General features: G+C 43.8%; 1 protein-coding gene across 1 annotated transcript; it reads left to right on the top strand.

The window, feature by feature from the left end:
- Nucleotides 1-1,967: 1,967 nt before the first annotated feature.
- Nucleotides 1,968-2,877, top strand: LOC123093074 (uncharacterized). Its single transcript, XM_044514970.1, has one exon. It carries the CDS (start codon nucleotides 2,125-2,127, stop codon nucleotides 2,665-2,667), a length of 543 nt encoding a protein of 180 aa, XP_044370905.1. The 5' UTR covers nucleotides 1,968-2,124; the 3' UTR covers nucleotides 2,668-2,877.
- Nucleotides 2,878-12,788: the final 9,911 nt, after the last annotated feature.

Below are 12,788 nucleotides of genomic sequence, written 5' to 3' on the forward strand. Positions count from 1 at the left end.
CGCTCTCTCCTTTTTCTTTGTTGTAAAAAAAATGCTAACCTGGTTTGAAATGTTCTGAATGTTGCGACGATGATATTGTTTTCTTCAGAGCGATAGTCTGGTTCCATTGATACTGATGGTATAGCTTCTAAGGAACTGACACGAACACAAGCAATACATGTCCTAGAGTTCTCAAGTGGCCTGCAGCCTTCACATATTGCCCAAAATCTGAATTAACCTCCAAGTACCTATGGGCGCACCTTTGAAAACCTGAAGTCTAGAGAGGCTCGGGTATCACTAACTCGAAGAAGATGAACTTGGCTCTGTAACCAAGTGGATTTGGAAAATTCCTAGAATGATGACAACATGTGGGCTTGAATTCTCAAAGCTAAGTACTTCCCAGATGCTTCTTTCTTCGCTTCTAAGACTAAGGGCTCCCAAGTTGAGAGGGATCCAAAAACGCAGAGAGATTTTTAACTTGAGCATTTGCTTCGAGGTCCGGAATGAGAGAGACACCAAAATTTTGCTTTCTAAGTGGATCGATGACAAGCCTGTCTACACTAGATATCCCAACCTTTTCGTCATTGCATCTGGCCCTGATATCCTTGGTAGCAATGTGTTTGTCGATGGTCTATTCAATCTTGCTTTTTTGCATAACCTCTCTGAGCCTGAACTTGCTTCTTGGGTAGCATTACAAGGGCAGCTTATAGGTTTCTCCTTATCCACCGAAAGAGATTCAGTGAAATGGGACCTGGAGACATTGGGTGTCTTCACAGCGAAATCTCTTTATGCCAAACTGATCCAAGACCCTAGGATGCGATGTGCTAAGAAGACATTGTTGGCATCAAGGGTTCCTCTTAAAGTCCGTATCTTCCTTTGGCGAGCTTCGTTAGATCACCTACCATCAGCGCTTAATCTTCATAAAACGGAGCGGCCCAGGAAATGACTATTGTGCCCTTTGCGGCAACCCGAGAAATGTTGACCATATCCTTTTCTAGTGTCCCCCCCCCCCCCCCCCCCCCCCCCCCTCCGGCGGCTAAATTCCTATGGAATTGTGTGACCGGAAAACGTCGACCACATCCTTTTCCGGTGTGCCCTGGCTAAGTTCCTACAGAGCTGTGTCAGGGAAAGCTCCTTGGTCGATTGTTATTTGGTTACTTGTTTCTATTCTGGTTGTAAGACTATGTAAGAACCACTAGCTTGTGTTGGCTTCATTATTTTAAAACCGGACGCACCTTGTGTTTTTCTTTCAAAAACAATCTCCACAGTCGGGGCGTCCTTCTCAAAGGATACACAACCTTACCGTAAAAGCGAAACCCTAATCTAGATACCGTGTGCCGGTCCGAGGTTTACAAAACCTGGAACGTGGTGGCTAATCATTCAACTATCAAGGATAGCGAGCTCTATTGTCCTTGTTTTGTTTCAAGCGCTGCCAAGCAGGTGTTTGTGGAAGTACGATGGTGTCCTTGTGGCATCCCTGTTGTCACTGACTACCAAGTTAACAGGAAAATGATATACTCAAAACAGAGCTGTAGTTCCAGGGCGGTTTGGTTTGCATGAGAGATTTCGGGAGTCCAATAAATTCCGCCCCGCCTCTCGCCCCGTCGTCGCCTCGTCGCCGCCCCGCCACGGTTCGTTCTGACTCGACTCGCCGCCCCGTCGCCGCCCCGCCTCGGTTCGTTCTGTCTCGGTTCGTTGCAGCGGTGCCTCCAATCGCCGGACATGCCCTCTCCTAAGCCTCGTTGCAGCAGTGCAACATGGACTTATAAGTCCCTGTAAACAAACAGATAGGAACTCGGGACTTATAAGTTTCTGTAAATAAACAGGTAGGAACTTATGACTTATAAGTTGGGACTTAAAAAAGTCCTAGGACTTATAAAACAAACAGGGCCTAAATAGCTAATGATGGATACTTTTGCTTGCTGCAATGAGGTCCTTGTCAACTTACAACCCAAGTTACAAACAGACTCGGATCCAACCTCACGGCAACGCGACCTCAACACATGTAATACATCTCCGGATGTCCAAACTTAAACCCAAATCCACCCCCACACGGCCACACGGCCCTACCTCCTCACCAGCAAACCTGGCAAATAATAGCCGGCAAGCGAACACCCAAACAACCAGGAATATCCACACGCCATCATGGCCACCACGCGACTCGGCCTCCTACTCCTCCTATTCACGCTGCTCGCCGGCACCGCCGTCTTCTCCGTCTCCGCCGCCCGCAACGTCCCCGCCGAGACGGTGGTCGCGGATCCGGTCGGCGCCGAGCCGAGCGCCTACGAGATGCTGGAGAAATTCGGGTTCCCGAAGGGAATCCTCCCGGTGGGCGTCACCGGTTACACGCTCCGGCGGTCGGACGGCGCGTTCCAGGTGTTCATGGACAAGGATTGTGAGTTCGAGGTGGACGGCGGGTACAAGCTTACCTACAAGCAGACGATCTCCGGAAGGGTGGCCGGCGGCAGCTTGTGGGACCTCCGGGGCGTCTCGGTGAAGATCTTCTTCGTCAACTGGGGCATCGACCAGGTGCTCATGGCCGACGCCGACCACCTCATGTTCTACGTCGGGCCGCTCTCCCAGGCCTTCACGTCGGACAACTTCGAGGAGTCCCCGCAGTGCAGGTGCCGCGGCCATGGCGTCGCGGACGTTGGCGAGGGCGCCGGCGTCGGCGTGGCGGCGATGTAGGATCGTGCAGTTGGTTACGTATAATTAACGTGATGCTGTGCACTTCTTGCGCGTGATGCTGTGCACTTCTTGCGCGTGATGCTGTGAATTACTCGTTGATGTAAGTCGATGTATGCACGATTGGTGTGCGTGCAATGCACCGCACACGGAGGAAAAGGACCCCATCAAATAGGGTGTCCATTTTATTTGCCGTATTTTTATGATTCTTCTTCTTCGTATTGCGTGCAATTTGTCATATTTTGACTAGTACTCTCTGGGTCCCAAAATAAGTGTCACGAATTTAGTACAACGTCGTACTAAATCAACGAGATTTATTTTGGGTCTGAGAGAGTATTATTTTGATTTAGTGTTTCCTATGGATTTGAGGATGATTTACTGTCCTTTGGCCATTGATGTGTCGAGTTTGTCAGGGCATTTTTGTAATGAAAAAACACTCGAATCAATTAACCCATCTCTAGAAAGGAGTTTCCTAAGCGCACCACACCCCTCCTCCGCCGGTAGGTCGTTCCCCCCTCCTCCGCAGGTGTAGGGGTGCGGAGAGGTTCCTGTCTACCGGATAGAACTCTAGTTTTCTCGCTTTGGGATTTTAGTAGGGTTATTATACACGTCAATGGTGCGCTTTGGGAATTTGGACAATGACGCATTGCCGGCGTCGGCGCCTTTGAGGTAGTAGGCGTGGGGGCGACTACTGCGGTAGGGAGGACGGCTGCTTGACCGCGGGGAAGACCGGGTGCCACTGGGTGCCCGGATGATGACGCGGAGGGGACGACTCCTCCTCCTTGGTGTGGCGATCGGTCTGAATGTCACTGTTGGGACACCGGCTCCTCCTTGACGTGGCATCCTATTTGGATGTTGGGTTGCATGGAGGGAGTAACCATGATAGACCCCGTTCGACCAATGATTGGCACAACACCTCCTCCATCTGTTGCGTGAACTCGTCGTCTGAGCAGGCCGTTGCGGTGAGCAACGAGGGCAGCTAGTTCTTATCCTTCAATCGGCTACGCCTTTACGGTGGACAGAGCCTTGAAGGACGACGAACCCGTCAACCATGGGCGACTATGTGAATCTTTCACATTGTTGGGTTCACCGTCGCGTATTTTTTATCAAAAAAAACCCTGACATTTTTTTAAAATCAACCCACAATACATGTGGCCTTTCATGATGCGCTGATGGGTTGCTGGACTTTGAACGCAAGACTCCTCGTTACAAGAGCTAGACGTAAACCATCAGGACTCTCATCTGACTCATGCCTGTGTAGGAATCTTTACGTAATAATTTATATGCATACTGACCAGGTCTCTCTTACGTGGAGTCAAACTCTGAATCCCCTCTTGCCTTGCCTAGCCTCTCCATAAATAGGCTTTTTCAGTATTCTGATCCTTTAAACAAACTTTGTCACAAAATAAACTCGACGTGAAAGTATTTCACGACCTGACCCTTTTAACAACGTCATAGTCCGCGGCGTCTATACCCAACATAAAAACGCCGAGCTAACCAGCGTTTTTGACCACTCGGCGTTTCTCACCAGGTAAGCAACGCCAAAGTTCACGGCGTTTGTCACCAAGTAAGAAACGTCATAAGGCTTGGCGTTTAGACCCTGGTTATGAAGCAGTTTTTTACGTTGGCGTTTCTAAGAAGGCTGGAAAGGTCGCAGACCTTGGCGTTTCTAGCCTGGCGTCTCTAGCGGCTGAGAAGAAAGACCCCGACGGGGCAGCGGGTGGGCTGGGTGCCAGTGAAGAAATGCCAAGCCCTATGGCGTTTCTTACCTGGTCTGCAACGCGAGCTACCTCGGCGTTTCTTATTTGGACAGGAACGCTAGCTAGCTCGGCGTTTTCATTTTGGGCAGAAACGCCGCGGGCTATGGCGTTGCTAAAAATGTCAAATCGTGAAATACTTTCATGTCAAATTCATTTTGTGACAAAGTTTGCTGAAAGAGTCAGAATAGTGATTTCGGCCCCATAAATAAGCTGTGGAGAAGCACCAGACCAAGCCGTCGGATGAGGAGGCGTAAGACGAGGACGATCCCACGGAAGTCATCTGGGTACATGACCTCGCCGAGGCCGACGGCAGCAACGGCCGAAGCCAAGCCAGCGAGGCACATGTCGTCGGGATACCTTTTCCTCCACTGCGCCCGTACCACAGGCACCATCATCAGCGTCCACGCGCGCCTTCTGTTGCTCTATTGCCGATCGTCTGTAGGAGATAATTTCAGTTCCGGTGGCGCCACGGTCGAGTCCACGAAATGTCGCCAAAGCGTAGCCGGTGGCGAACGGCGCTCGCATAGCTTCTTCCCCACTTTCTTCCTTGATCACCATGCCTTGTCGCAATACCACAGGCGCCGACCATCGCCACCGGCCACGCAAGTCACGCTCGACTGTGTTGCTTCAGCCAGGCCTCAACATCTGAAACCGACCCCTGCTGTCTCATGAAACACGAACGCCTGCCGATTCCTCCTCCCCCAGGACATGACAACGCGGCGGCGCCTGGATCTACAGGAACCATATCCCCTACCTCCTTGTCGTGCCATCCACTGCACCAAGACCGGCTGAGTTTGGTGGTGAGTGTCAAGTGCAGCGTGTAGCCCCCCCACTGGTCACAGGTGCGTCGTCAGCCGCTTCCTCGGCCTCCTCCTCCCTATTCTGCAACAAGGGTGCAGAGTAGCGGCATGACGTTCTCCTCCATTCTACCATGCCCCACCTCTGGGCTTGAAACACCGGCATCAAGTTTTTGTGTGCTCTGATGATTAATTAGATCGTAATTGCCATTGCCGGCTATGGCCGACGTAGTGGAAACAACCTCTGCTTATATGCATACTCCATGGTAAGCTCAAGTATTGTTTCTCTTACATATTACTCCATACTATATATTGCTAATCTCCCTCTTCCCTTCCGTGAGTTCATCATTTCATCTCATAGAAAATGTTCTTTATTAGAACATCAGGTCACAATGGTTTATTATTTGATGGTGGCCATTTTCATGTGGGGAATAAACTGACATCAAAGTTACAGGTTTGTTCAGTACACCTGCCAATCACATGTTTGTTAAAATGCCTACCTATACTGACATCAAAGTTACAGGTTTGTTCAGTACACCTGCCATTTTCGGAAAATATTAAAATAATTTGTATTTTGAACTCCAGGTCAATAGAAGTCCCAGCGGGAACTTAAGTTAACATATGCACATGGTTAATCTGCCCATCTCATACAGAAGGCTTACATACCTGCATTCCCTGTAGCTTTACTGTTTAAGACAAGCAGATCAATTCATACTCAATGTTGAGTTGTCCATATGATCATTTAGTACACTATCGAGATCACACATGCCATCATTTTTTTATTGTTAATGATATTTCGACAGTATGATTTCAAGAGGCCTCATCTGAAAGCAATAAACTGTTTTTTTGGGGGAGCAATAAGCTATTTCTTAGTGAACTTGCTACTACTTGCACAGTAAGTGGAAAAGCAACAACTAAATATTGGTGGAGTCAGACCCGACTAGGGCCTGCATTAAAACACAACATATGCCATTAACTAAAGCAGTTATTTTCTTGTACGTGCTACGGACTTATCACATTTCGTTAACATTTAGCTGTAGTTTCCCCATCTCTAGATAAAGTTGGTGCATATAACTTATTCCAAAATATAGATGAGTGCATTTTATCTTCTCTGTTTGAAGGTCTAATGGTTTAGCTATATTTTGTCACATGTCGTGTTTCATTTGTGTCAATTATCTAGCAACCATCATAGTGTAATGACATGTGGGCACCGTCAAGCCCTCAACTATTTAGTACATCGGTTTTTCATTCAAATGGTTTAGATAATTCTTTAAGTTCCACCACTGGATTGCAAGGTGTTGTCAATAACTTATTTGTCCTTGCACACTATTCCTTCTTGGCTTGGCTGAACTTTCACATGTTTATATTTGGTTTGGGTGTCGTACCTTTAAAGTGAGATATAGAGAGTTGTAGAGCAGCAGTCACACACATGAATTTAACCTTCATGTGATATCAAGCTTTAGATCCTCCTCCTTATCAAGAAAAAATCATAAATTAAACATTCTCTTTCAAAGGTCTTGTGAACTGAATTCCCTTTGTTGTGCTTCGCTCTATTAGACAACCTATTTATGCATGTTGAGTGCTTGATCATGTTTATAGATGACAGAGAAGGTTCCTAGAATGATACAATTGTTGTATTTCTGTTCACTCACTCTGCTTGATCATGTTATTGATTATGTATTGTTCTCCCGTTGCAATGCACGGGCATGTTTGCTATGCAACACATAGACATATTTGAGAAAGACTATTGCTCCACGGAGAAGAACGTGCGGCGAATTTTCCTTTGCAAAATTATTTTTTGGTGATAAGGATTTATTTTCTCCCGTTGCATCGCACGGGTCCTTTTGCTAGTTGGATCCAAAGCTCCCCTGGATCCGCCATCCTGGGGCGGTGGCGGCGACTTGTTCGAGTGGTAGCCGTTGAGCAGCGCCACGTCCGGGTCTTCTCGACTCCGTCTTCTTGCCCATCGTGGCAGGCAGAGGTGTGGTGGTGTGTAGCGGTCGGTGGAGGTGTGGGAGAGGATGAGGATTGTGTAGATAGGATTTGTGAAGGATGAGGCCGACCAACTTTAAAGCCAGATTAGGCTTCTTGATCATCGCACCACAATGAATGCGGGTAGGTGAGTGGCCGGTGATCCGGTCATGCTGGAATGAATGAGCGGAGGGTTCTAGAACGGTCATCGGAGAGGGTTTTTGGATGTGTCCAGGGTGTCGAAGTTCCACGTGGCGGACGCCCGGACTCCCCCACCCCTAGTTTGGGTCCAGCTTGTGGGATTTCGGATGTCCAGACCGATCTGGCCTAATTGGATGATCTGTATTGGAGGCCTAAAAGTGTTCGAATGGCTAGGTCTGAATATTTACTGGTGTTTTGACTGCGTCGGAGATGCCCTAATCATCTCTGATACCACAACACGAAGAAAAGAAAGAGGAGCAAAGGCATGTGGGCTTGACCCATTCAGATCAGTTTAGCCATTCCAAAAACTACATGTGCCAGGCCCATGTGGGCCCATCGGTGTCAGGTCACCTCTACTTTGAATCCGAAAGTGTCAAATTGGTAGCAGCACCTTCAGTTATCCAACCTCATCTTCACTCGATGACCAAGATGGAAGCTGGGAATGATCTACCTTTTACATTTATTTACCGAGAAATGTTCCAAATCAAGCGGTTGATTTTAGCACGTGCATCGACCGTCTTCAGGAGGTCCTATATGGCGGATCCTTTTTCCCATATAGGTCGACCAGTACCGTTGTAATGCGTACCCTGTAGTGCACCGCTACGTACGACTGGGCCGGCCTATGCCCCTCTTCCGGTTTTGGGAAGGTTCCAGAACCATCTCAAACCAAATTTCCTTTTTTCTATGTTTTTCTTTTTCTTTTTTTTTCTTTTTAATTTTCTTTTTTTATATTTTCATTTTCCCTTTATTTTAAATATTTTCCAGTTCATGAACATAGGTTGATTTTGTGAATATTTTTTAAATTTGCAAACATTTCTTGAAATTCGTGATTTTTTATTTTGCAAACATTTTTTGAAACGTCAACATTTTTAATTCGCCATTTTTTTGTAATTTGCGAACATTCTATGAATTCACAAAATTTTATACTTATATTTTTTTTAAATCAAGATTTGTTTTGAAATTCTTGAACCTTTTTTGAAATCCTATTTTTCAAAGTCGCAATTTTTGAAACAAATTTGGAATCCGTGAATATTCTTGTATAGTTGCAAATTAATTTCTAAATATGGATATTTTTGAAATTCAATAACTTTTTTGAATTCACGAATATTTTTTAAATTCATAAAGATTTTAGAAATACAGAAATAATTTTCATATTCATGAACATTTTTGGAATCCGAAACATTTTTCAAATTCATGATTTTTTTAACTTTGAAACTTTTTTAAAATCCTGATTTTTTTATGTAGATCCGAATATTTTTTTAAAAGCAAAAAAATGAAAACAATGAAAGGGAAAACATTGGTACACCCTGACTTGTAGATGGGCCGGCCAAAGTGCGAGCAGGAGGGGGGTGCGCGTTGGCTCACTTTCAACCAAATCGAATCGAGCCTTGCGAATGCTATTTCTCGCATTAAGCAAGGAGATCAACGAATAGAATAGTACTTCTTCGGGAGCCTCCGCAAGGGTCGCTTGGGTTGGAAAGGAATCGCACCGACTGGCGCGTTCTCACCGCCGTCACGTGTCACGCTCTAGACGTTTCCTTCAGATTTTTTTTCTGTATGCGTTTTCAGCCTTTAGATGTTTTGTTTTTAGATTTTTCTTTTTATACATTTTTACGCGTTTTTGGCTTTTAGATGTTTTTTTTGGTATTTTTGGCTTTTCTGGTTTCCCCCGGCTTCTATTAGGATTTGGACAAAGAAAACATTCGGAAAAAAATTGTGCAGAAAAACGCGTTTCTTTCCTTCTAGAAGAGGCACAAATTTAATTCTCATGGAGGCACGGATGGCTTTCGCGAGAGGCATGGTCGTGCCTCTTGGAAAGAGAAAAATGTTTATTTTCTTTTCATGCGAGATACGAATTTACTTCGCGCGGAGGCACGGTCATGTTTTCCGGAAAGGAAAAAAGCGTGATACTTTTTTTTCAGCAAGAGACACAGATTTACTTCGCATGGAGGCACGGATTTGCTTCCGCGCCTGTCGGGAAGGAAAATAACGCGTTTTTTTTTCGTTTAGTGAGAGGTACAGATTTACTTCTCGTGGAGGCGTGAATTTGCTTCCGCGAGAGGCACGATCTTGCCTCTCAGAAAAGGAAAAAAACGCAGGTCTTTTTTTGTTCCGCGAGAGGTTCATATTTACTTCTCGTGGGTGCGTAGATTTGCTTCCGCGAGAGGCACGGTCATGCCTCTCTAAAAGGGAAAAAAACATGTTTATTGTTCCGCGAGAGGTACGGATTTACTTCTCATAGAGGCATGAATTTTCTTTCTCAAGAGGTACGTCCGTGCCTTTCGAAAAGGGAAAAAAATGCGTGCCTCTTCGTAAGAAAAACAAAGTTCCTTGAAACCTATCAATATGGGATCTTGTTTTAAAAATCTCAACGCGAGAGATCCAACAGTCAAAACAGTTCGAGATTTGGGCAAGCGGTTTAACAGATAAAACGTTTTGAATAAACAAATCTAAAAAAAAGAAAAACTCCCGCTGGGTGTGCCACTTATTGCAACTTTATAAGGTGGGAGTGATCTTTGAAAGAGGTACTCCTCAATTAGTAGTTTTGATTAAGCGAGACCATAGAAAGTCTTGCTGCCAGCTTCAACACCTACTGGCCGGCCCACTCACGCACACTTTAAAAGGAAAATAGTGAAAAAGGAGAGCCGCCGAGGGATTCAAACCGTGGTATGCCAGCTTAGAGCATCTCCAGCCGTTCGGCCCCCCAGGGCGCAGAAAAACCGCGGCCTGGGGGCGAGCCGGCGCTAGTTCGGCCCCTGGGGCCAGCCTAGCTCCCAGTCACTGGGCTAGCCACTGGGCTAGCATCAAGACTCTGTTCAAGTATTAGGGCGGGTTTTAGTTGAGGCGAAATGAGTCCAGGTCTCATTGATTTTGTTTTTTTTCTTCAGGTATGTTTCTTTTCTTATTTTCTTCTCTCTTTTTTTCATTTGTTTCTTCGATTTTTTTCGGGTTTCAATCTTTTTCTTTTCTTTGTTTTTTGTTTTATTCTACATTTTTTGTATCTGTCAACAATATTTTTTAATACATGTTTAAAATATTTTCAATGTAAGTTTAATATTTTAAATACATAGTCAATATTTTTTCGAAAAATATTTTTAATATTTTAAATGGTCGATTAACATTTTTTTGGATACCAGATTTTCATTTTCTACATGATCAACATATTTTCTATGCACATTTTATTTTTTTCAAATGCTTGATTAACATTTTTTCAAATACATGGTCAATATTTTTCAAATACACGGTCAACATTCTTTGAATGAACATATAACATTTTCAAATGCTTTATCAATATTTTTCAAGTGCAATATTACTATTTATTTGAATGCATGGTCAACCATTTTTCTATACACATTTAATGTTTTCTAAATGCTTGATTAACATTTCGTAATACTTGTTCAACGGTTTTTAAAATGCTTGATTCATACTTTTTACATACAAGATCAAAACATGTCATCATTTGTTCAATACATGGTCAACATTTTTTCTACGCACATTCAACAATTTTCAAATACTTGTTTAACATATTTTAAATACATGATCAACTTTTTTCACACATACTGCATAAATTTTGTATACATGGTCAATATTTTTCTATACACATTTAACATTTTTCAAATGCATGATTAATATTTTTCAAAATATTTATGAAAAGTATATTTTGTAATATACAGTATATGTTTAGAATTTTTAGAAGTGTAAACAAAAGTAAAAAAAATTAAGAAAAGAATACAAAGGTTAAAGAAACAAAAAAAATTGATGCGGTGGCCTCACGCGAGCTGGGCCGGCCCACTGAGGCCGCTACCTTAAGCGAGAGCTGACGCAGTTTCGGTTGAAGCGAGACATAGTCGCGCCCGCAAAATAGGAGATCTCGTTCTGTATGATACGTGCACACTTGTTGAGATGCTTCTAGCTTATACTGGAGCAGTACCTTCTCTAATAGAGCCGGTTCACAACTTAAAGCTAACTCTCACGTGAAAGATGTCAGGTGCGGTTAACTGTAGAAAGACCTCCCGACCTTGTTTTGGCGCGCGGTCGTGCGGAGCGAATCCCACAAACCATGACCAATGGATCAGATGCGCTCAACATTGATAGATGGCAGCGTTTGCCGCGTGGAAGAAATCAACGACAAAAAAATGCTTCGGCGTCACTTGTGCGTTGCTAGTGCAAGTTTGAAAATTGTTGTACTATAGTAGTAGAAACATTTTGCGTCAAATAGACCCCAAAACACAAATAGGCCATCCAATTTAGCGACATTCACTTGCTTCAATTCTTACCTAAAAACACTTGCTTCCGGACACTTTAGCACATTCACTTGCTTCAATTCTTGCCCCAAAAAATATTCGGTTGTTTTGCGTTTTTTTTTGCAGTATGCGCTATGGTGAATTAAAGTATATAGCCGGACACTTTGGCACAAGATTTTTCCATTCATTTTTGAAAAATCAATTAACGCGGTTTTTCTGAGATTTTTTATTAAACATGAACTTTTTAAAAGTTCTAATATTTTTTACAAAAGGCGATATTTTTTAAAACACAAACATTTTTGAAACTGCTGATATTTTTTAAAAACCCTGGCTAAAATCCCAGTAACATCATAAATAGTACTTGCGGCTCCTACTTTGACCACTTTGCATATTGGCTTTATATTATCTTCGACGTCAACCATAAGTTTTATTACATCACGTTCAAATCCAGATAGAATGAGAATATAATGCCAAAGAACCAAAAAAGATGCTGGTATAATTTGGGCCACCCCCTCCCGTAGGATCAAAAAAGGTTGTAGTAAAGTTTCAATGGTTAATAGACGTGGACGAAAAATATGAATAATTGTGTGTGTTTTGGGGGGGGGGGGGTTGATTCAAAGGAATTTTATAGGATTTCTGGATGACCGAAATCCTTAGGATTTTTTCTATGTTGATCCTTTGATTCATAGACATCCACTCCAACCTCCTTTTACAATTTCATTGTTTTTCCTGTGTCATCAAACACTCATTGCTAATCCTATAGGATTCAAATGGGCATGCCACTCCAACCCTATACTTTTCCTATTCCTACGGTTTCAAAATCCCACAAATCAAAGAGGTCCTAATCATGGATTGAATCAATAACATTTCTAACGCTCATAGAGGCGTATCATTATTCAGTGAAGGTTGAGCCCCACCCCTGCAATAATTGTGTGGCTTAGGTCAACTAATACGAATAATATACAGTTCACGCAACGATTGCCTTTGGGCCTCGAACTCCATATGGGGAAGGAACATTGTTGTTTGCGAGGTCTTGATCATTTACATGGATCCACTTCTCCCATTTGTGGGAATTTGATGATTTACAAACCGCCTCTTCTGTAATAACTTAATACTGCAATAAAACACTCTCGCCTGGAAGGTATGGAAGG

The sequence above is a fragment of the Triticum aestivum genome, chromosome 1B, assembly GCF_018294505.1.
Source record: "Triticum aestivum cultivar Chinese Spring chromosome 1B, IWGSC CS RefSeq v2.1, whole genome shotgun sequence".
NCBI lineage: Eukaryota > Viridiplantae > Streptophyta > Magnoliopsida > Poales > Poaceae > Triticum > Triticum aestivum.

Excerpts from the sequence above, each read along its gene's own strand:
- LOC123093074 (XM_044514970.1), top strand. The coding sequence starts at position 2,125 with ATGGCCACCACGCGACTCGGCCTCCTACTCCTCCTATTCACGCTGCTC.